The following is a 25,748-nucleotide window of genomic DNA, read 5'->3' on the forward strand; positions in this document are numbered from 1 at the left end:
GCATATTGGGGATAGGATGGATCTCTGGGGAAGTTAACAGTATCATATTGGACACAGGATGGATCTCTGGGGATGTTAACAGTATCATATTGGACACAGGATGGATCTCTGGGGAAGTTCACGGTATCATATTGGACACAGGATGGATCTCTGGGGAAGTTAACAGTATCATATTGGAGACAGGATGGATCTCTGGGAAAGTTAACAGTATCATATTGGAGACAAGATGGATCTCTGGGAAAGTTAACAGTAGCGTAGCTCAAACGGTCTGGAGCCTCTGTGGAAGAAACAACTACTTTGGAGTCAATGTTATCTGGATACTGACTGGTTGCTGTGGCATAGATGCTGTTGATGATAAGAGCTGTGTCTGGGTTCTGATTGGTTTCTGTGGGGTTGGTGACGGTGACTGGGTCTGGGTCCTGGTTGGTTGTTGAAGAGCTGGGAACCAATGATCTGGCAGGGTGTTTGGTAGCTGAAGTGAAGAAAAAAAACATTGTGTTAATTGATTTGATTATGTTCTGTTTTTTATTAAATAATGAATGCACAGTTTCATGTGTTGATTGTGTGATGACACTGTACCTGTGGTTCTCTTCTCTCTGTCTCTTCTCTTTCTGAAGAGTATGAGGAGCAGCAGACCCAGAAGAAGCAGAACCAGAACCAGACCAACACCAGAATACACCAGATTACCTAAAAGAACCAGACCAACACCATAAAAAACAACAAAATAGCCAAAACAGTTAGATAACCAGTGCTTTAGGGAGACAGAAAAAGGAGTGGTAGGTACTGAAGAGAGCAGAACATACAGAGGAGTTGTTGGTGGTGAGGAGTCAATAGGAACCATCAGATTAGTAAACCTGCAAAGTATCAGGCAAAGTCAATGTGTTTTAAAACAGTTCATTAATGTCCTGCTTCCACCAGAAGGTGGTGTAGTTTATCAGTGTTTGATTCCTCTGTAGTTGTAGTCCACGCTCCAGTGTGGTCCTTGGTACTTGTAGTTCAATACAAGTCACAAGGTGCCACACTGAGATTATTCTGTGTTACCTTGGTTTCCAGACTTGTGTGTGGGTCGAGGTGCTGCTGTTCCATTGGTGCGCCCTCCTGGTAAGTTAAAGCAACAACCTATCAGAGGGACAGGAAGTGTGTTATTGTGTGCTCCCGAACGTGTTTTGGTGAGCTGGTGTGCTGATGTGTGTGAGAGTGTGCAGGTAAACTGTTACTTTTTTCTGTGCATGTGTGTGTTAGTGTCTGTGGTTTTGGACAAAGGCTTGAAGAAGTTACCACCTTATGTGTTTCAGAGGAAGTGGTTTCAGCGTTGTGTGGGGGGCAGAGATAGAGTTAAGGATGTGAGAAAGAGTTTATAAAGAAAGTAGAAATAAGACAGAAACAGAGAGGAATAAGACATGGACAAGAAGAGAATAATGACAGACAGACCAGGACACTGAGAAGAAAGGCAGAGAGAAAAAGTAAATGAAAGACAGATGAGATGTGATGATGAGAATAAAGGGGTAAAGACAGTTATGAGCCACTGAGATAAAGAGTGTGGCCATCATCCAAAAAAATTGGGGTCAAATTTGAACTTAAAATGTTTGTGTGGAATTTTCACTGACAGAGCTGGTATTCATCTATATTATCTTAGTCGTATCCTTACGATCAAACTCACGTCTGGTCGGAGACCGTGTAACCCAACTCAGCCAGTAACAACCACAATTATAATAATACTGGGTAAATAAAAAAAAAAAAACAAGACAAGGAATATAGCACATACAAACATAGAAACATGTTTAATAATGTTTCACTACTTTATGAATGTAGGATTTATTCCTTTAACTTTTCTTCTCTAACTTCTTAACTATTTTTTCTCTAATTTCTGTTGTTCCTGCGTTTGTAATGTTTGTGTATGTTATGTGCCAGACAAATTAACTCTTTGTCTTGCCTTTCTTAAGTCACTCAATCCTTTAGTGTTGACATACTTGGCGATTTCACGCTAAGATATTATAATTGGTTGGCTGGCATCTTCGTTAGCTAGGTTATTCAGTAGGTTGATTATTGCCAAACCCACATAAATTATGAGTTTGTCATATCATATGCAAATAAGGACAGGTGCAGTGTCTTCTAGCGTACTCTATTTTATCTGACTAATAAATCTGAAATGACATCTACGCTATTTTGGAAGTGGTGCAACAGTTTCATAAATCACACTTGGAGATTATTGTACATCTTGGATATGATCGTACATCTGTTCCCACGCTTGAATCTGAGATTGTTTCTGGGAACGTTTCATAAATGAAGGCCACTGAGAGAAATGTAGGTTGTAGGTGGAAGTACATAGAGATGTGACCTTTGACATCCTAATACTATTGTAGTATACCTGTAGTGGAGTCAGAACCAGTTACCATGGTGATGATTGTTGATGGATGTGTCACAGAGAGGAGAGGTCTGGAGGTGAAGGAGAAAGATTTAGGAGTGAGAGGAGGAGGAGGAGGAGGAAGAGGAGGAGTAGCTGAGAGAAGAGAGAATGGCAGATAAAAAGGGGAGAAAAACCAAGAGCACATAAAAATGATAAAATGTAAAAAATATTTAATTAGCAGATAAAATGTAATAATGTATTACAGAAAGATACATATTCCAGACATTAATCCAAACCAACCTCTGTCCACAGTGATCTTTACTTCAGTATTGGGATCAAAACCCCACCCGTCTATGAAACACCAGTATGTATCAGTGTCCTGAAGTGTCAGGTTACTGATGATCACAGTGAAGACTCTTCTCTCTCTGTCGTCATACAGAGAGTATCTACCATTAGAAGTCCATGATGACGGCTGATTACTTTGGATGACAGGAACTCTGTGTGCCCGGATCCCCTTATAGAAGTACTTTGTATATGTCTCCCATCCCTGGTCATAAAGACATTCAATACTAGTAGTTCCTCCTTCTTGACCTCTTCTTGTTATTACTTCTGATGTCACACAGACTCCAGCTACAACAGAAAAACACAGAGAAACAGACAGCATGTACTGAATAGTCCTCAGTAAGATGTTGATATTGATAGTCTCTCACACAGAGAAACAGGTTACCATCTACTGGAGAGATCTTATTTAGATGTAATTATAGATGTTTCTCTCTCACAGAGTCATGTTGGCTGTGTGCTCCAATTTTTCTGCACTGAACTTTAAGTGAAACATGTTTATTGGACCATTACATGTAAAATGACACTGAATGTGACCGATGAAGTTCTCAAGTACGCAATTATCTGTGGGTGGTCACAGCATTCACCCTCTAAACCAAAACACAAGCGCACACACAATCACACACAAACTTACACAGACACACTCACACTCACACACAAGGTAGCCAGAAGGCCCAGGGCCCCAAGAAAATTCTAAGTGAAATAAAATTGAAAGAAAAATAATAATAATAATAATGTTTGTCTAAAAATGTGATTTTGTTGTTCAAAATGATTCAATTATATCATGCTTTCTAATACAACACAGAAAGGTGTGTTCAAAATGTTCCCGGTGTGGTTCTGATAAGGACAATGAGGTCAAAAATAGATGATGTTGGGGCCTCAACCAGTCTCTGACAAGGGCCCCCAAATCTGTTAAACCACCCCTGTAAAGAAACTGTAAAACACACACACACATGCATACACACACCAGTGGGCCTCCATCTCTCTCCACTCTTATCTGAGTTCTATGTTCTACTTTGTTCAAATGTCAGGTTTGAGTTCACTGAAACCGGTCCTAAAGAAAATAATACCAATTTTTAAATGTTTTTCCCACACTGACCCCATTGGGTGATAAAAGTAAGACGAAATACTAAACATTTTGATTGTGTTTGATCGTGACCCTATAGGGAACACAGGACAAGGAAGGATGTTCATTTTGAAACAGATTTCTATTTCTTGTTTTAATTGGTTAGTGAAACCCAGGTTCCACACTGTGCCAACTAAAGTGTCACTGTGACTATTTACTGAAGTATATAACATACCAACTGGGCACAAATGTCCAACCAACGTCTGTATTTGAGCTTTGATAGACTTTTCATCTTACTACAACAATGTATAGACTGTACACATGGAAAGCATGTTTGAAAACAACCTAAATATATCCACTACATTCAAGTATTACTCACCACATAGAAGGAAATGGATGACAGATATGAGTTTCCTCATTATGTTCTCGGACTTGTGGCGACTCGCCTTTCATCAACAAACTTCTGTGGTCCTTCTCTCTACAGTCTGTCAGTCTCTTTCAGTCATCAACACACACTCCCTCCCTGTCAATCAGGCCCCCTAAACACAACTCTGTCTACGTTTACGAGGTCTGGTAGAGGTTTAGGAGGTCTGGTAGATGTTAAGTCCTCTAGCCAGTTTCATTCTCTATTTGTCTGGTTTGTAGTCTGGTCTGTTCCTGTTACTCAACTCTGTGTCACTGTCAGTGGTTTCACATTGTGTTGGAGTGTGGTTTTCAGTGTGTGCATGTTTGTGTGTGTGTGTGTGTGTGTGTGTGTTCATACGTAAAACTCAAGACCAATGTGACTCCTACTGAATTCTGACCCTTGACCTCCTTTGTTTGGTGAATAACGGAATAATATTTCTGTCGCTTATTTATCAAAAACGACATTGTTGTTCACTTTTCCAATGTTTCTACATTGTTTTTCTACCCTAGCGAATTAAATAGTTTTCATATAGTTAGAATATCAAGGAATTACGTTTTCTCTTCTATGATAACTGGGAATATTAAAAACAATTATGTAATTTAATATCCATGCATTTTTCTTTTAGGGTGCTGCTATACTGTTATTAAACACACAATCATATTTAATAATTGGTCAAATAAAACATTAATCTGTACTTCGGTCCGTAGTTTGTAATGACAGTGATTTTGGGAGGTTCAGTGAACACAGTAACATCTGAGTGTAGAAAGGAAGGCATTTATGTTTTGGGATTTGTATTTCTGACACAGTTAATTATATTGTGTCCTTCACTGGAACAGGAAGATGTGAGTAGGACAGAAATACTCCATACAACCCTTGGTCTGATCCCTACATCTATCAGATCATACGCAGCTGCTTTGCTGTCCATACCTGCTCCATATCCCATGTTCATACACCTGCTATATTCCCTTCATTCTTTCAATACACCCTGAGCAGGGTGACCCATTACCCTTCAGTGTTACCCAAAATGCCCAGGTTTATCCTGCGACAATGGCATTTCCTGTTTTCCTCCTCAACTGGGCGTGGAGATGAGAGCCTACTCTGGGTGACGTGTTAGCAGTCTAACGGATACGTTACGTGAATGACATTGATGCAATAACTATCAAAATAGGTGACGAGTGCTGACTTTTTCGTCAAGTGGAAAGACAGAGAATCGTGGAATCCCCTCTTTTGCTGTGTAAGGGGTTGTGGTCTATATTACCCCAAAAGGCATGCACCAGAAATGCAAGACCATCTGGGAACTTTGGGCATACTATTTATAGCGCACCATGGTTTGAGACATACTAATCTTCTCGCATACAAATCTGGCATACTATATAGTATGCAAGTATGCGATTTGAGATTCAGCCCCTGCCTCGGACCAGGAACAACAATCAGTTGTTGTCATGACTACCATTTTTCAAATCCTCCCCTATGCAACCACACTCATCCTGTTGATTTGTGTTAGGAAGTGACCTCAGCATGTGCAGCTCTACAGGTTATGCTCCAAGGTGTGAGACTTTAGGCCTAAACTATACTTCAGACTTAACTAGTAGTGAGCGTGTCCCCAATGACACCATATTCTCTACCTAGTGCACTAATATGGGAACAAAGGGAACTCAACAACACTACTCTACAACAGGGACCATACAGTAGGTAACTTTGTTCTTAAGTGTGTGAATGGAACTTTGTCCTACACAAAAAATGTATTTCATATGGGCCTTCAGGAAACTAAAGCTGTCTGTGAATGACTGACTGTGAAAACTGTCAACAAACTGTTTCACAGTTTTAGCTGAAGAGAAACACATTCGGGTAATGAGTTAGAACATTACTTTTTGTATGTTTGTTTCTATGTTGATATCACTGGCATGCATTATGGATTGGACGAGGTTCAAAAGCCAACATGTGAAGTTGGTCTCAATCACAAAACGATTGTTAAGCGTATTGTTTCAATTGGATGAAAAAAAATAAAAAATTCTATTGATGACTGAAATGATTCTGAAACACTGAATGTCCGTTTAAAGTTGTACGTGTGTTGTGATAAGTCTTTTCCATTATGTCTTACTCCTACTATATGTCTTTTAAGTGGAGTCTTGAGGGGCCTTGTTGAGGGTTTGGTAGGTGGAGTCTTGAGGGGCCTTGTTGAGGGTTTGGTAGGTGGAGTCTTTGGTTGATGTGTCTGGGCCTAGGGAACACAACATGGTAAAAAGATATATATATATATATATATATATATATATATGCACATATATACAGGACAAACATTCCACATACACCCTTCATACATTATCATTCATTATCACATACATACAGAAACAAACGCTCCACATACACCCTTCATACATTATCATTCATTATCACATGCATACAGTACAAACACTCCACATACACCCTTCATACATTATCATTCATTATCACATGCATACAGTACAAACACTCCACATACACCCTTCATACATTATCATTCATTATCACATACATACAGAAACAAACACTCCACATACACCCTTCATACATTATCATTCATTATCACATACATACCATACATACAGTCAACAACTTTCATACATTATCATTTATTTTCAACAAAATAAATACTCAAAAACATAACATTTAAGTTGATAGTATTGGCTCCTCAACCATCAATACTTTGTGATGCCCCCACTGGAGTGGATAATTCAGACCACAGGTTTTCAAGTGGGTTACAGTTTACATAAAAAACTGTCAACTCTGTGTGAATACATGAGAGGGTTACTCACTGGATTTCCTGTCTCTTCTATATTTCTAGATAAGCAACAGGAGGAGTCCCAGCACCAACACAGGCAGACTCCCACAGATAATGATAACCACCAGAGTACCTAGAAATACAAATACCAGACTCACACACCATGGTGACCACTGGAGTACCTAGAAATACAAATACCAGACTCACACACCATGATGACCACTGGAGTACCTAGAAATACAAATACCAGACTCAAACACACCATAATGACCACCACACTCATCTTCATACTGGTGTATATGGGGGTGTGTGGTTTTGGGTCAGAGGCTGAATGCAGTAACCATCCTGATTGTTTTAGAGGATGTTATATGTACTTTGTCCTTGAGGTATTTACACATTCCCATCAACACATAATGACCTTTAACAGTTCTTTAATGTCCTTCACCGCCTAGAGATGTCCTGTTTCCACCAGAAGGTGATGTAGTTTATCAGGGTTTGATTCCTCGGTAGTTGTAGTCCACGCTCTAGTGTGGTTGGTACTTGTAGTTCAATACGTGTCACCAGGTGTCGCACTGAGATTATTCTGCATTACCTTGGGTTCCAGGCGTGTCTGTGGGTCGAGGCCCTGCTGTTACTCACACAGTTCCATTGGTTCCCCCTGCTGGTGAGTTAAAACAACAACCTATCAGAGAGGGACAGGAAGTGTGTGTGTGTGTGTTATTGTGCACTCTAGAATATTTTGGTGAGCTGATGTCCGTACATTTGTGAATGTGTTGGGTTTTGGTCAGAGGAATAAAGAAGTTAACACCTGTTTCAGAGGAAGTGGTATTAACTTTGTGTGGGGGGCAGAAATAGAGTTAAGGATGTGAGAAAGAGGTTACAAAGAGACAGGGAAAGAAGACAGAGAGATGGGGAGAGTGAACTGAATACATGAAGACAGAAACAGAGAAATAGGACATGGACAAGAAGAGAATAATGACAAAGACAGATCAGGACACTGAGAAGAAAGGCAGAGAGAGGCTGGAAATGAAAGACAGATGAGTTGTGATGATGAGAATAAAGGGGTAAAGACAGTTATGAGAAAGTCTTGAGAGATAAAGACAGTGGCCGTCATCTGTAAAAAGTATGATCAATTATTATCTGAAAATAACTGTACGATCATTTGACCGACAGAGCTGGTAATTATCAATATTATCATTTTTGTTTCATCACGATGCAACTCATGTCAGGGACTGTGTAACAATGTCAGGTCAGGGACCGTGTAACAATGTCAGGTCAGGGACCGTGTAACAATGTCAGGTCAGGGAGCGTGTAACAATGTCAGGTCAGGGGCCGTGTAACAATGTCAGGTCAGGGGCCGTGTAACAATGTCAGGTCAGGGAGCGTGTAACAATGTCAGGTCAGGGAGCGTGTAACAATGTCAGGTCAGGGACCGTGTAACAATGTCAGGTCAGGGACCGTGTAACAATGTCAGGTCAGGGACCGTGTAACAATGTCAGGTCAGGGAGCGTGTAACAATGACAGCTAACATCAGAAAATAAGAAAATGCTTGAATCGCAATAAGACCATCATCATCATGAAAAACAACAATCATAACAGCCTCAGTAACAACAACCACAATTATAATAATTATAATAATAATAATAGGTATAATAAAATAAAATGACTAGGTTTCACGTTGCAGGTGTAGTGGAGTGTGTTGAAACAAGTGAGTCATATGCAGGGAGGCGATGAACGTTTCTTTGTATTGAAAACAGTTAAATGGCACGCAAAACAAAGTGCACAAGCGCAAAAACAAGCGTGCATCAGTTTTCTCCAGTACAGACGTAGAACATGGCGCGCGTCCTCGTTACATTAGGAATATAACACATACAAACAAACCAACATGTTTAATAATATATCACTGCCTTATTAATGTAGGATTTATTCCTTTCACTTTTGGAAAGGAATTTTATTTCTGTTGTTCATGCGTTTGTAAGGTTTGAAATGCCTTTGTACATGTAATGCGCTAGACAAATAAACTTGCTTAACCTTGCTTTTCCTAAGTCACTCTGGCCTGTAGTATCGATATACTTGGAGATCATAAATGGTGGTTATAATTTTGGTGGCTGTAATGTTTATTATTAAACTGACTAATGGGAGGATAAATAAACCAGTGGTTCTGGGTCAAGCAGTTACCCTAATAATGGCAGCGCTTGCTCTTCTAAAGGACCTCTGCTCTGGGCTGAGACTTGAAAGTGTTCCATGTCCGCTGTGATTGTTTCATAGAGAATGACGAATGGTAAATTAGTGGTTTTAGACTATAATTTATGCTGATTGATGTCTATTTATAGCTTAATGATTGCCACAACCGCATAAATTTCAGGTGTGTCATATTATATGTAAATAAGGAGAGGTGCAGGGCATTCTCGTGTCCTCGGCTTTATCAGATTTATCAATCTGTGATTACATTTGCGCTCATTTCAAAGAGAGGATTGTACATCTGTTCCCAGGCTTGAATCTGAGATTGTTTCTGGGAAGGTTTCATAAATGAGAGAAATGTAGGTTGTAGGTGGATGTGACCTTTAACATCCTAATGCTATTCTAATATACCTGTGGTGGAGTATGATTGTTACCATGGTGATGATTGTTGATGGATGTGTCTCGGAAAGGACAGTTCTGGGGGTGAAGGAGATGAGGAGCTGAGAGGACAGAAAGAATGATAAAGAGGGGAGAAAAGTCAAGAGAGAGGACACATCAATAAAATGTATTAAATGTAATAATGTATTACAGAAAGATACATGTTCCATACATTCATCTAAACCAACCTCAGTGAACATTACTTCAGTGTGGGGATCAAAATACCACCCGTATATAAAACACCAGTATGTATCAGTGTCCTGTAGTGTCAGGTTACTGATGATCACAGTGATGACTCTTCTCTCTCTGTCGTCATACAGAGAGTATCTACCATTAGAAGTCCATGATGACGGCTGATTACTTTGGATGACAGGAACTTTGTGTGCCCAGATCCCCATATAGAAGGACTTTGGATATGTCTCCCATCCCTGGTCATAAGGACACTCAATACTAGTTGTTCCTCCTTCTTGACCTCTTCTTGTTATTACCTCTGATGTCACACAGACTGCAGCTACAACAGAAACACACAGAGAAACAGACAGCATGTATTGAATAGTCCTCAGAAAGATGTTGATATTGATAGTCTCTCACACAGAGAAACAGACAGCATGTACTGAATAGTCCTCAGTAAGATGTTGATAGTCTCTCACACAGAAACAGACAGCATGTACTGAATAGTCCTCAGTAACATGTTGATAGTCTCTCACACAGAGAAACAGACAGCATGTACTGGAGAGATCTTAGATGTAATGACTGGTTGTCTCTCTCACATGAGAGTCATGGTAGCTGTGTGCTCCAATGTTTCTGCACATTGAGCTTCAAGTGTAACATGTTTATAGGACCATTACATCTAAAATTACACTGACTGTGACAGATACATTTCAATGTACAAGGTTAACGCAATTTTCCCTGAAACACACAGTGTGGTTACAGCTTTCAGCCTCTAAATCAATACCACACAAGCAAAATGACTGCTGCCTGAGACACACAACCAACATTTGCATCATCACCATTATATTAATTAAGACAGATACAGTACTGGTCAGATTATCATTTCCTGGTACATGTTCAGCATGATGGGATGTGTTCAGTTAGTATAAACACCATGCTCAGTTTACAACGTACACAGCAGTCATGGACGTAAACTCAACGTCTATATTAGAAATCCAACACCTTTTCCACATGAATCCAAGTCATAACTTCGGTTTATTGAAATTAGGCAATAACAACCTTAAACCTCTCTATCTCTCTCGCTGTCTTCATCTCTCTCCCTCTCTAATACTGCCAGGTTCATAGGTCTCTTTTCCTCTTAATCAACCTGTTGTTGCTGTGTGAGGTTCCCCAATTTGAAGGAATGTGGTTTTTAGTGACTTCATGTTTGGGTGTGTGGGTGCACTTTGCATAAGACTTTGGCACTTTGTTGTTGAATTCTCACAAATACCCACAGTTAGTTTGAACATGTACACATTATTTTTTTTTTTAAAGCCACAGTCACTGCTTCATTAGATGTTGGACTAACACAGATATTGCACATTCAATACTAGCCAAGCTAACTCACCCACAAGTTTCCCAATGGGGTTGAACATCTACTAGTGTGTGCTGAGACGAGGTCCAAAGTTATGAACGCAGCATGTTACCTTTGTGTCTGTAGTTCAACAGCATCATTTTACTTTTTTCCATTTCCTATCTTGTTTCCGGTCTGCTTTGGGTTTCTGGGGAAGTTAACAATATCATGTAATATAGCAGCCAATGTAAAGCAATGACCAAGACACAAGCCACATTATTTCTATAATGTTTATCAACTAAGGCATGTTCTTCCATTTCTCTCAGTTTTCCAAAGGATATAAACACACACACAAGCCCGGATTCTAATTCCCTTTTTCAATGGCACATTTAACGCCACAAAGTCTTATAATGTTATGGGAAAAGACCTCTACATAAACATTAAACATACAATATATATTTCTGACCAGCATATGTCACTACTGTGTATTGAGTTTAATAGCTTTGAGTGATAAAATGCTTTTCAAAGCAAGCCTCAAAGGTTTCTGAAAGCTTTCATTGTCCATTGCACCACAATAAACACATGTAAACCAGCAAAAAAGGAAACAGGAAATAATTGCAGTCCAGAAGGCAGCCTGCATCCTCCATCTTTCTGTGTTCCAACCAATTAATGTGCTCTCAGCAAACATGCAAATCAACTGCAACAAGAAACCCCTAAGCCTCCAGACTGCATCGCTTCCTGTGGTCAGCAGCCTCAGACACAGAATAAAAGAGGGTTGAAACAGAATGTCTAAAAATCACATGACCCTCCAATCAACCAATCTAATGACCTTTCATTCAACTTAACTTTGACAGAAACATAGAAGCACACCCACACACACACACCCACACACATACCCACACACACAAACCCACACACACCCACACACACACACTAGTAGTGGATGTCATTGTGAGCATTTGGGTTTTATGGCAGAGTAAGTCACCATCTCATGGTTGGAGTGTTGTCTTTTAAAAGTGGAGTATGTAACACTGTCTAGTTGGTTACGGACATCAGAGTCTTTACTGATGGAGACACTGTCATATTGGAGACAGGATGGATCTCTGGGGAAGTTAACAGTATCATATTGGAGACAGGATGGATCTCTGGGGAAGTTAACAGTATCATATTGGAGACAGGATGGATCTCTGGGGAAGTTAACAGTATCATATTGGAGACAGGATGGATCTCTGGGGAAGTTAACAGTATCATATTGGAGACAGGATGGATCTCTGGGGAAGTTAACAGTATCATATTGGAGACAGGATGGATCTCTGGGGAAGTTAACAGTATCATATTGGAGACAGGATGGATCTCTGGGGAAGTTAACAGTATCATATTGGAGACAGGATGGATCTCTGGGGAAGTTAACAGTATCATATTGGAGACAGGATGGATCTCTGGGGAAGTTAACAGTATCATATTGGAGACAGGATGGATCTCTGGGGAAGTTAACAGTATCATATTGGAGACAGGATGGATCTCTGGGGAAGTTAACAGTATCATATTGGAGACAGGATGGATCTCTGGGGAAGTTAACAGTATCATATTGGACACAGGATGGATCTCTGGGGAAGTTCACGGTAGCGTAGCTCACACTGTCCAGAGCCTCTGTAGAAGAATCAACGTTGCAGTAGATGTCATCTTGACACTGATTGGTTGCTGTGGCATGGTTAGAGTTGATGTCATGTGTATCAGAGTGCTGATTGGCTGAGGTGGAGTAGATGGGATTGGAAGTTTTCCTTTTGGAAGGGCAGGATCCTGTGAATGGGAAAGAAGACATTGATGTGTGTGTGTGTGTGTGTGTGTTGTGTGTGTGTGTGTGTGTGTGTGTGTGTATCTAACCTGTATGTGTCTTTGATCTGTTCCTTTGTCTGAGGAATATGAGGAGAAGGAGAACCAACAGACAAACCACGACCACCAGACCAGCCCCCATAGAAACCAGTACATCTGGAGAACACAGTAACACAGGAGTCACACACACTAACACACACACATTAACACACACACACACATATACACACACCACCAGACCAGCCCCTATACACACCAGTACATCTGGAGAACACAATAATACAGGAGTCACGCACATAAACACACACATTCACGTAGAACCACACAGAATCCTTACCAATGTTTGAATCAGTTGTTCTTCCTTTAGTCACGGTTGGTGTCGTTAGTGTTGCTTTTCCCACCTCTGACGGACAGAGATGGGAGGGACAGGACAGAGATGTGGAACAGAGAGAGACTCATATTCATGTTTTAACTCCGGCCCAACAACCCTGAACTCTAATGGAACTGTTGATGATGTCATGGGTCAGTGCAAACACACATCTCCCTCTCCATGGCAAGGACCAGGAGTAAAAAACACTGGTTAACAGTTCACCTGTTGATATGACATCAGTTGTCCTGCTGACTGTAACAGGGGGGCGGATACTGGTCCTGGTGATGTCAGGTGGAGTGGTTGGAGCTAAAAGAGACAGTAGAGACTGTGAGATATCCTACTTGATCGTGACGGAGTGAAATGTTTTGTCATGTTTTGGACTGGCCAGGATGTTAACACCTTTTACTGTAAAACCTCTGACAATTCCTTAATAAATTACCTGTAGCTAAAGATCAAATATGTGCATTCATTAGCTTTGTAAAATTCTGAAATGAAAGACAGACTCTTGAAGATTTTACTCGATTTACATTGAATAGCCTTCAGAATAATGTCTATACCACTTTGTTAATAAGATTACATGCAAACATTCAGTTACACTTTATTTTGAGACTCCCAATTTCCTTTTGTAGTTTATTGATAGCCACACTATCAACAAACATTCAACAAACACTCAACAAACTATAAATAAACTATAGATTAATAAACAACTGCTTGCTCAGGTTAAGGTTAGGTTTAGAATAAGGTTTAGGGTAAGGGTTAAGGTTAGAGTTAGGTTTAGAATAAGGTTTAGGGTAAGGGTTAAGGTTAGAGTTAGGTTTAGAATAAGGTTTAGGGTAAGGGTTAAGGTTAGAGTTAGGTTTAGAATAAGGTTTAGGGTAAGGTTTAAGGTTAGAGTTAGGTTTAGAATAAGGTTTAGGGTTAAGGTTAGAGTTAGGTTTAGAATAAGGTTTAGGGTCAAGGTTAGAGTTAGGTTTAGAATAAGGTTTAGGGTAAGGGTTAAGGTTAGAGTTAGGTTTAGAATAAAGTTTAGGGTAAGGGTTAAGGTTAGGGATAAAATAAATGTTAGGGTTAGTAGATAGTTAAAATATTATAGTCAGTAGACAATCTGTAGAACATCTACATGCACACTTTTGGGACTCTCAAAATAAAAAGTGTTACCAAACTAGAAATAGTAAGTTTAGCATTTCTTTTAACTATCTGAATTAAATTGCGTCATGCAGAAATGTGAATTATCGCTTAGCAGGAACTATGCAGAAGAATGTGGTTCCCTCAGAACATTCCGACTGAAACCTCATTGGCCGACCTCTCTAAGTGATTCTGGGACAGAGTGGCTCCGTCTTCATCAGAATAAATGAGGGAGTGGTTCTTAGTGAGGTGTCACCTTTCTCCACACTCTTTAATGTGATGTCTGTAATGTCAGAACAGGGACACTCAGAAGGAAATGATAGAGTAAAGAGTAAATAACAGGAAGTGAGGTATGTAGTAAGACCTGATAATAACTATATTGTGACAGAGAGGATTTAGGCAACAATCTGCCCCTTGACACAGAATGTACACTTTGTAAATATTAAAAGTAATATGAAATTGTACTATAATACTGCGATGCCAATACTAAATAGTACAGTAAATCCTTATAATAGTACTACTTAAATAATTGTATTACAGAAGATAAGAGAAATTGACAAAAAACAAATCACTTATGAAGTTACATGCTAACCGTTATTTGTAAAATCTAACTTATGAATGTACTATTCTCTGTTAAAACAACCACATGAACACATACCTTCCTCAACGCTGAGATACACCTTTTGGTATGAGTCTACTCCATCTCTTTCCACTCCACACCAGTATGTCCCATAGTCTGACCTCTCCAGGTCCTTGATGGTCACATTGAAGTATCCATTTCCAAAGTCATTTATACTGTATCTTCCTTCAAAATAATTCTTTCTGACCCTTGTCTTAATGATAACATCTGATTCAGTTAAGCAGAGGCGCTTGCAGAAATACTTGATGTGGTTGTCTAATGAGTTGAAGGAACATTTAATCACCACCCGTCCTCCTACAACTCCAGTCACTGTCAGAAGCTCTGACCCAGCTGGACACAGAGCTGTCACATGAAGACATGAGAAAGAGTCCAGTACATATTAAAACGTCAACCTGTCTCCCCAAAACAACATATTCATGTACAGTTAGTCACGTTCTATCATGAACACTAAACACTTTAACTCACCTAACAGAATGGTAACCATAGTAATGAAGAAATGATCCATGTTGCCCTTAACCCCAACTTTAATCTTCTTCTCTCTCCCTCTTCCTCCCTCTCTTTTACTATTCTGACACTAAACCTCCCTCTCTGTCTGTCTCCTCCTCTGTCTGTCTCCTCCTCTGCATCTGTCTCTCTCTCTTCCTCAAAACAGTCGGTTTTAAACTGTTGAGCTTCCTCTTACTCTCTGTCGCTCTATGTCTCCACATCCTCTCTCCCCGCTGGCGTAGCGTGGGGATGCCGGGCCGGGATGCAATATTCCCCCTCCCAAGGACAGAACTTATGAAGCGGTTTATACACATGCGAAGCCGATCCTTCTGTAGATGAACCTTCCAGCTGATGTCTGACTGTGATAACAGCATAGAAACACACAATATCAAATACAAAGTCAAAGTCTTTTAATGATAGAGGCCAAGCACGGCCCCCAGTTAAACTATTGCATAACGGACGGGTGCTTCATAACAGAATGTAACCTATTGGAATCATTGCTAGCTTAATAACACATTAGTAAAGTGTTGTATATCATAATAACACACACATTAGTAAAGTGTTGTATATCATAATAACACACACATCAGTAAAGTGTTGTATATTATAATAACACACACATTAGTAAAGTGTTGTATATCATAATAGCATAATAACACACACATTAGTAAACTGTTGTATATCATAATAACACACACATTAGTAAAGTGTTGTATATCATAATAGCATAATTGTTGTATTTGTAAATGTTGTATATATCTTATGACTTTTCTTCATTTATCAGAGAGTTTAAATACTTTGTTGAGTAAGAACATGCTAGAATAAACAGGCTAATATGCTTGAATAAACAGGCTGTAGAAATTGACTTTATAGTGTGAATGCTTATTTTACTCGTAAACTATTGATATAGTGTGGCATTAGAATATAGACGATTTACGAAGATTTTGTTTGTTGTGCGAGGACTTTTTTAGTATCATTAGTTTACCTGGTAAGTAAGACTATGAACACGTTCTTATCGTTAGCGTTGACCTGGGAGCTTTCAAGGTTAACTGCCTTGCTCAGGGAGGAATATTTTACATATTGTCTACTCAGGGATTCAATCAAGCAAATATTTGGTGACTGGTTGGATGTTAAAATTTATTTATTTATAAATTTTTTACCCTGACTCTCCTTTTTACATTCTACTTTGTTCAATGTGGGCCAAGATTCAACCCTTAAAAAAGAGATACCATCCAATTTATTCCCACAGCTAGTCAAACTGAGATCTTCCACAGTTGAGCCCTGTCTAACCACAAATATATAAACAAATTGACAGACAAAGATATACAAAGATGAACAGAAACAGACACAAATAAAGTGGTAATATACTGGGCGTAGGGGGTGTTGGTCTCTAGTAGAGGCGCAGGGACAGTCCTCCCACTGTTACTGTTTGAACTGTGACCACACACCCCCCAAACTGATCCTCATTCCATCCACTTTATGAGTTGATTATACGCCATCAACAGAAAAAGTTCCTGGTTGGTTATCTGAGAGCTGTCAATGAGGATTTGGAAAATTCACATCTATGTCACCTTATCTGTGTGGTTGGTGATGGTGACTGTGTCTGGGTCCTGGTTGGTTGTTGAAGAGCTGGGAACCAATGATCTGGCAGGGTGTTTGGTAGCTGAAGTGTTAATTGATTTTAATGTTCCGTTTTTTATTAAATAATGAATGCACTGTTTCATGTGTTGATTGTGTGATGACACTGTACCTGTGGTTCTCTTCTCTCTGTCTCTTCTCTTTCTGATGAGTATGAGGAGCAGCAGACCCAGAAGAAGAAGAACCAGAACCAGACCAACACCAGAATACACCAGATTACTTATAAGAACCAGACCAACACCAGAATACACCAGATTACCTAAAAGAACCAGACCAACACCATAAAAAACAACAAAATAGGGCCAGGGGCCAAAACAGTTTGATAACCAGTGCTTTAGGGAGACAGAAAAAGGAGAGTTAGGTACTGAAGAGAGCAGAAAATAGAGGAATTGTTGGTTGTGAGGAGTCAATAGGAACCATCAGATTAGTACACCTGTAAAGTATCAGTCAGTGTGTTTTAAATCAGGTCATTAATGTCATTCACCTCCAGCAGCTGAAATATGTAGTTTATCAGGGTTTGATTCCTCTGTAGTTGTAGTCCACGCTCCAGTGTGGTGCTTGGTACTTGTAGTTCAATACGTGTCACAAGGTGCCACCCTGAGATTATTCTGTGTTACCTTGGTTTACATTCTTACCCGTACACACACATACCCAGTATTACACAAGCAAGACGGGCCTGTGTAACTTTATTCACAGAAACCTAAAGTTGTTCAGTTAAATGAATGACTAGGTCATCCTTAAATAATTAATAAAGATCATTAGGTGATGAGCAGTGTGATCGCAGCTCCCTCAAGCAGAATAAAAACAAAATCTCCTCTCACATTCCCTCCTCATTTCATGGATAAAACTTTCCCTCGCTGCCATCTGATTGGTGTGTACCTGCAGGAAATGTCTGTCCACTATGAGTCTCGAAGCTCATTACAGTGGTATAATTCATTTCAATTTTACCCTCCTCCACTCTTGGCCCACCATCTTTCCTCTCGAGACTCTAGCACACAGAAAATCATTACGCATTCGTAACTTTCCAAGACACCTAGTCCAACATTTATCTTTGCCTGTCTGGCAGTAAGATGGTGATCAGAGGGTCACTGGGTCATGGTGCAAGCAACAGCTCACCAGAAAACCTCAAGTGTTAGGCCACTTCCTGTCTGTCTGGGAGAGATGTTCAGGTTTACCTTTGTCATCAGCCCTTATCACTCTAAAACCATTGCCCCCTGGGAAAAAACTACCAAACCGTTTGTAGCTGTCACATATTATTATTGTTGGATATAGAACTAACCAGCACTCTGTCCTGCTTATGCAGAGTCCAAGAGGGTGGGCTGTAGAAAAGATCTCTTTCCTTCAATACATTGCTGTCAGTGGGAAACGTTGTCACAGGATGATTTCTGTCTTATATTCTTATTTGGTGGAAATATACTGTTACATGGCTACAGTTTTTTCTTCATAATAGATTATTATTGGGAAACGATTTATGATATCAATGGGTTAGCAACAACCCTAACTCAGGGTTAAAGGTCAGGTTCATTTATGGCCTGCTATGTAAATTGGTAACATTGATACATCCTGCAATAGATTTGTTAAATGCAAGGCGTTTATTATTATACAGTATTGGACAGATATTGCATTAAATGTTAGTACACACCAAGCGTGCCGCACAAGCCCTGAAAAGTGAAGCCAAAACGTCTCGACCGCCCCCTGGTGAGTGGTCCCAGTATAGGTCATAAACCCCGCCCTCCCCATGTTATTCAATGGGACGCGAGACCAACTAAACAATTAAATTACCCTTCAAATATAATTTTTCCAAAGCTGGTTTCTGTCATTTACTGTAGTTTGTATCACGCTAATGTAAATTCAAGAGTTTGTTTTTAAAATAAGTTGGTTTTTAGTTAGTTATTTAATGCTCTAAAAACGGTGGTGTGACGTCGTGATTCACAGCTGTGATTGACAGCTATCTGAGCCGAGGAGCCACTGAAGCGCCATCAGGCTTTTTTCGCGATCTTCGGAGGACTGCGGAGATTGGAACTTTACATTTAATCTCTAAATTTCTATAATTGATATAATTTCACACGGACATAATGGGTTGTTCTGCAGTACATTGTGCTAACCGATCTGGCATTTCCAATCGATCTTTGAATTTTTTTCGGTAAGTTACATTTATAAGCTATTTAATTAGTAAATAAATGTAATGGGCTAGCTAACGTTAGCTAAAAGACAACAAGCCTTGTTAATAGCCATGTTAATAGCTAGCAGGTGATCGTTAGCTAGAAGTTACCAATTATTTTTGTATTATACCTATTCTAAATTAAGGTTAAACATGATGTAAGTTAGGCTATAACATATCGTCTAGGTTTAACAAGCAAAGGTTGTACTGTACTTGGACTTGCAATTGATTACGGTATGCGCATTCATAACTACTGCACAGAACTGGTCCCAAGATCGCTATCTGCGCAGACACAAGTCCAAGATGTCAGCGCCATATCGGGACACTGGCGGCTTCAGTTTTCACCAATGGAAAAGAGCGAAAGGGCGTCGTCCATTTTTTTTTACAGTCTATGGTACACACGTACGACCAGCAGCTGTCACGACTCCCTCTCCTGGGGCTCCCCCTGCTGGTGCACCTGGGCTCCTGCGGTCAGTGTCACCGGCTTTCTGAAGCCACCGCCCCTTCCCCCATTAGCAATCACCAGGCGCGCCTGTTTTGAGTTTGGGTAATTAGTGTAGGTATATGCATGTCAGTTGGACAGGTTGGGGTTGTGGGTTAATGTTTGTTTGCACTGTTCTGTTTTGCTACTGTCGGGGTTTATTGTTACGTTCTGGTTGCTAGTGCCAGGGTTTATTGTTACGTTCTGGTTGCTACTGTCAGGGTTTATTGTTACTTTCTGATTTGCTACTGTCAGGGTTTATTGTTACGTTCTGGTTGCTACTGTCAGGGTTTATTGTTACGTTCTTTTTTGCTACTGTCAGGGTTTATTGTTACTTTCTGATTTGCTACCATCAGAGTATATTGTTACGTTCTTCTGTCAAGGTTTATTGTTACGTTCTGTTTTGCTACTGTCAGGGTTTATTGTTACTTTCTGTTTTGCTACTGTCGGGGTTTATTGTTATGTTCTGGTTGCTAGTGCCAGGGTTTATTGTTACGTTCTTTTTTGCTACTGTCAGGGTTTATTGTTACTTTCTGATTTGCTACCATCAGAGTATAGTGTTACGTTCTTCTGTCAAGGTTTATTGTTTTGTTCTGTTTTGCCACTGTCAGAGTTTTTTGTTACATTCTGGTTGATACTGTCAGGGTTTATTGTTAAATTCTGTTTTGCTACTGTCAGGGTTTATTGTTACGTTCTGTTTTGCTACTGTCAGGGTTAATTGTTACGTTTTGCACCTTGCAGTGTGAGTCTGCTAAACCCTGCTCTACGACCTGTTGGGGTTTGTTTTCTTGTTTTCTAGCTAGTTCATGTGAATGGGGTTTAACATGTAAACACCTGTGAAATACATAGATATCTGGATCCTACAAAAACTCAGTCAACAGGATCACAACAATGTTAAGACACCATCTGTGTAAATACATTCAAATCGACCCACCATGATGCTGTAAAGGCCATGTTTTAAATATCCTACAGTAGTACAGAACATTCAAATCAACCCACTATCCTAGAGTGGAGAAATACTGCACTCATGTTTGGGTATTTAAGTCTAGCCATCTTCTACATTGTTGTCTTGTTTGACCTGGAGGTGCCCATGTTGTCTGGGATGCTACAGGTTGGGATCAGACCAATGGTTCCAGAGGGGTTTGCATTGGGGGAGTCTTGAGGTGTTGTGTTGTGTGTTTGGTAGGTGGACTCTAAAATTGTTGTGTCTGGATTGGTGACTGGTCCTGTGGAACAGAATATCTTTGCAGTTTATGTGTCTTTAATTGATTCTCTATTGTTGAAGTGAAAACACTTGGGTTGGGGTTGGTTTTCTGGTTTGTGGTTTGGCAATACCACTCAACACTTGATCCTCACAAAGATTATATAAGTGTGTGTGTTTGTTTCTCTGACTGTGTCTCTTTATTTCTATCTATTGGACATATATAGCTTTGAAGAATACTTACTTAAATCAGAATCTGGGTTCTGATTGGTTTCTGTGGGGTTGGTGACAGTGACTGTGTCTGGGTCCTGGTTGGTTGTTGAAGAGCTGGGTACCAATGATCTGGCAGGGTGTTTGGTAGCTGAAGTGTTATTTGATTTTAATGTTCAGGTTTTTTTTAAATAATGAATGCACTGTTTCATGTGTTGATTGTGCGATGACACTGTACCTGTGGTTCTCTTCTCTCTGTCTCTTCTCTTTCTGAAGAGTATGAGGAGCAGCAGACCCAGAAGAAGCAGAACCAGAACCAGACCAACAGCAGAATACACCAGATTACTTATAAAAACCAGACCAACACCAGAATATACCAGATTACCTAAAAGAACCAGACCAACACCATAAAAAACAACAAAATAGGGCCAGGGGCCAAAACAGTTTGATAACCAGTGCTTTAGGGAGACAGAAAAAGGAGTGATAAGTACTGAAGAGAGCAGAAAATAGAGGAATTTTTGGTGGTGAGGAGTCAATAGGAACCATCAGATTAGTAAACCTGTAAAGTATCAGTCAATGTGTTTTAAATCAGGTCATTAATGTCCTTCACCTCCAGCAGCTGAAATATGACAAGTCCTGTTTCCACCAGAAGGTGGTGTAGTTTATCAGGGTTTGATTCCTCTGTAGTTGTAGTCCATGCTTCAGTGTGGTGCGTGGTACTTGTAGTTCAATATGTGTCACAAGGTGCCACCCTGAGATTATTCTGTGTTACCTTGGTTTCCAGACGTGTCTGTGGGTCGAGGTGCTGCTCTTACTCCCATAATTCCATTGGTGCGCCCTCCTGGTAAGTTAAAGCAACAATTTATCAGAGAGGGACAGGAAGTGTGTGTTATTGTGTGCTCCCGAACATGTTTTGGTGAGCTGGTGAGCTGATGTGTGTGTTAGTGTGTGTGGTTTTGGACAAAGGCTTGAAGAAGTTACCACCTTATGTGTTTCAGAGGAAGTGGTTTCAGCGTTGTATGGGGGGCAGAGATAGAGTTAAGGATGTGAGAAAGAGTTTATAAAGAAAGTAGAAATAAGACAGAAACAGAGAGAAATAAGACATGGACAAGAAAAGAATAATGACAGACAGACCAGGACACTGAGAAGAAAGGCAGAGAGAGACAGGAAATGAAAGACAGATGAGATGTGATGATTAGAATAAAGGGGTAAAGACAGTTATGAGCCACTGAGATAAAGTGTGGCCCTCATCCCAAAAAACAGGGGTCAAATTTAAGATCAAATTTGAACTGTTTGTGGGATAATTTCGCAGACAAAGCTGGTATTCATCAATATTAACTTTGGCGCGATCAAACTCACGGCAGGTCGGGTACCATATAAGCCAACTCAGCCAATAACAACCACAATTATATTAATACTGGGTAAATAAAAAAAAGACAAGGAATATAGGACAAACGTAGAAACATGTTTAATAATGTTTCACTAGTTTATGAATGTAGGATTTATTCCTTTAACTTTATTCTGTATTTTTTCTCAAATTTCTGTTGTTTCTGCATTTGTAATGTTTGAAATGCCTTTGTGTATGTAATGTGCTAGTCAAATGAACTCTGCTTTGCCTTGCTTTTCTTAAGTCACTCAAGACTATAGTATCAACATACTTGGTGATTTCACGCTAAGATATTATAATTGGTTGGCTGGCATCTTGGTTAGCTAGGTTATTCAGCAGGTTGATTATTGCCACACCCGCATAAATTACGGATTTGTCATAAGGTTTCATAAATGAGGGCCACTGAGAGAAATGTAGGTTGTAGGTGGAAGTACATAGAGATGTGACCTTTGACATCCTAATGCTATTGTAGTATACCTGTAGTGGGGTCAGAACCAGTTACCATGGTGATGATTGCTGATGGATGTGTCACAGAGGGGAGAGGTCTGGAGGTGAAGGAGAAAGATTTAGGAGTAGGAGGAGGAGCTGAGAGAGAAGGAGGAGGAGCTGAGAAAAGAGAGAATGGCAGATAAAAAGGGGAGAAAAACCAAGAGCACATAAAAATTATAAAATGTAAAAATTATTTCATTAGCAGATAAAATGTAATAATGTATTACAGAAAGATACATGTTCCAGACATTAATCCAAACCAACCTCTGTCCACAGTGATCTTTACTTCAGTTAGGGGATGAAAACCCCACCCGTCTATGAAACACCAGTATGTATCAGTGTCCTGTAGTGTCAGGTTACTGATGATCACAGTGAAGACTCTTCTCTCTCTGTCGTCATACAGAGAGTATCTACCATTAGAAGTCCATGATGACGGCTGATTACTTTGGATGACAGGAACTCTGTGTGCCCAGATCCCCTTATAGAAGTACTTTGTATATGTCTCCCATCCCTGGTCATAAGGACACTCAATACTAGTTGATCCTCCTTCTTGACCTCTTCTTGTTATTACTTCTGATGTCACACAGACTCCAGCTACAACAGAAACACACAGAGAAACAGACAGCATGTACTGAATAGTCCTCAGTAAGATGTTGATATTGATAGTCTCTCACACAGAGAAACAGACAACATCTACTGCAGAGATCTCATTTAGTTATTATAGATTTCTCTCTCACAGAGTCATGTTGGCTGTGTGCTCCAATGTTTCTGCACTGAGATTTAAGTGAAACATGTTTATTGGACCATTACATGTAAAATGACACTGAATGTGACCGATGAAGTTCTCAAGGACGCCATTTTCTGTGGGTGGTCACAGCATTCACCCTCTAAACCAAAACACAAGCGCACACAATCACACACAAACTTACACAGACACACTCACACTCACACACGTACACACACACACACACACAAGGTAGCCAGAAGGCCCAGGGCCCCAAGAAAATTCTAAGTGAAATAAAATTGAAAGAAAAATAATAATAATAATGTTCGTCTTAAGATGTGATGTTGTTGTTCAAAATGATTTAATTATCTAATGCTTTCTAATACAATAATACATATTTATTTCAGACTGAACCTCCCCTCTTACCCAAATGGTCTGTCCCATATTGTTTCTCACTGAAGGAGCCTGAAAGATGTTCGGTCCTTACTCAGTCAGCCTGGGCCTGCTACACTACTCAATACATTATGAAAACATGAAACGCTCGTTTGTGATCAGGGCAGAATACAGAAGGTTAGTAGAGTAAATAGTGTCCATAACAGTTGTAGCTTAGCGTCTGTGGCTACTACTTACTGAATATGACTGTTTGACTGTCACTTAAGAAAGCACTTTCCCAGACCTGGACCATCACGAACGGACACCAGACAGACGTTAAGAAGACACTGATTCAATGTTATCATGTCGTTCTAACATCACGCGTGTTGATTATAATGACGCTAATGTTGATAATGATGGTGACAGCGACCGTGCTACTGATGTTGACATCTTGGCTCCCCAACAAAGCTCTGACAGTGTAGTGACACAGAATATCATGTCTGTTCCAGGTATACAGTATGTGGCCCTCCCAGCTGACAGAGCAGGAAAGGTGCAGGACAGAGAGAAGAAGGAAGGTAGATGATTGAATTTGATCAAGAAACAGTCCGCTTGAACAAAACGGCTAAATGCTTTGTGCTTTACTGTAGTCATAGCTTATAAGGCAGTCTGTACCCTTCAGATAATTATTTTTAAACTAATTGTTTAATGTACTGAAAGGGGCAGCAGTGCAAATGTCTTTGGCAGTGGCAGTTCCTTTCAACAACACTTTGTTCGCTTTGGCAACAGTGGCCACCATCCATTCATGCCAATAAAGCACCTACTGAATTTGAAATGGAACAGAACACAGAAAGGTGTGTTCAAAATGTTCCCGGTGTGGTTCTGATAAGGACAATGAGGTCAAAAATAGATGATGTTGGGGCCTCAACCAGTCTCTGCCAAGGGCCCCCAAATCTGCATTTTGATTGTGTTTCATAGTGACCCTATAGGGAACACAGGAGGTTCATTTTGAAAGATTTAATTATTTTATTTTAATTGATTAGTGAAACCCAGGTTCCACACTGTGCCAACTAAAGTGTCACTGTGACTATTTACTGAAGTATAAAACATACCAACTGGGCACAAATGTCCAACCAACGTCTGTATTTGAGCTTTGATAGACTTTTCATCTAACTACAACAATGTATAGACTGTACACATGGAAAGTAAGTTTGAAAACAATCTAAATATATCCACTACATTCAAGTATCACTCACCACATAGAAGGAAATGGATGACAGATATGAGTTTCCTCATTATGTTCTCGGACTTGTGGCGACTCGCCTTTCATCAACACACTTCTGTGGTCCTTCGCTCTACAGTCTGTCAGTCTCTTCCAGTCACCAACACAAACTCCCTCCCTGACAATCAGGCCCCCTAAACACAACTCTGTCTACGTTTAGGAGGTCTGGTAGAGGTTTAGGAGGTCTGCTAGAGGTTTAGGAGGTCTGCTAGAGGTTTAGGAGGTCTGCTAGAGGTTTAGGAGGTCTGCTAGAGGTTTAGGAGGTCTGCTAGAGGTTTAAGAGGTCTGGTAGATGTTTAGTCCTCTAGCC

General features: G+C 40.0%; 2 protein-coding genes across 2 annotated transcripts; both read right to left on the reverse strand.

The window, feature by feature from the left end:
- Positions 1-6: 6 nt before the first annotated feature.
- On the reverse strand, positions 7-18,318 carry LOC105029359. Its single transcript, XM_034294461.1, has 21 exons — positions 18,310-18,318; positions 18,014-18,122; positions 17,247-17,393; positions 17,068-17,159; positions 15,693-15,855; positions 15,029-15,352; positions 13,468-13,551; positions 13,213-13,278; positions 12,927-13,031; positions 12,648-12,842; positions 12,028-12,143; positions 11,176-11,250; positions 9,727-10,049; positions 9,512-9,600; positions 6,954-7,580; positions 6,260-6,379; positions 2,648-2,977; positions 2,369-2,500; positions 1,042-1,119; positions 580-687; positions 7-472 (listed from the first exon to the last, which is right to left on the reverse strand). The coding sequence occupies exons 1-12, from the start codon at positions 18,316-18,318 to the stop codon at positions 11,200-11,202; spliced, it is 1,461 nt and encodes a 486-aa protein (XP_034150352.1). The 3' UTR covers positions 7-472; positions 580-687; positions 1,042-1,119; positions 2,369-2,500; positions 2,648-2,977; positions 6,260-6,379; positions 6,954-7,580; positions 9,512-9,600; positions 9,727-10,049; positions 11,176-11,199.
- Positions 18,319-20,910: 2,592 nt separating this feature from the next.
- LOC117594855 (CMRF35-like molecule 5) lies at positions 20,911-25,464 on the reverse strand. Its single transcript, XM_034294085.1, has 7 exons — positions 25,413-25,464; positions 23,328-23,657; positions 23,052-23,180; positions 21,960-22,028; positions 21,426-21,457; positions 21,222-21,319; positions 20,911-21,002 (listed from the first exon to the last, which is right to left on the reverse strand). Exons 1-6 carry the CDS (start codon positions 25,450-25,452, stop codon positions 21,227-21,229), a joined length of 693 nt encoding a protein of 230 aa, XP_034149976.1. The 5' UTR covers positions 25,453-25,464; the 3' UTR covers positions 20,911-21,002; positions 21,222-21,226.
- Between the last annotated feature and the right edge of the window lie 284 nt (positions 25,465-25,748).

The sequence above is a fragment of the Esox lucius genome, chromosome 9 (genome assembly GCF_011004845.1).
Source record: "Esox lucius isolate fEsoLuc1 chromosome 9, fEsoLuc1.pri, whole genome shotgun sequence".
Classification (NCBI taxonomy): domain Eukaryota; kingdom Metazoa; phylum Chordata; class Actinopteri; order Esociformes; family Esocidae; genus Esox; species Esox lucius.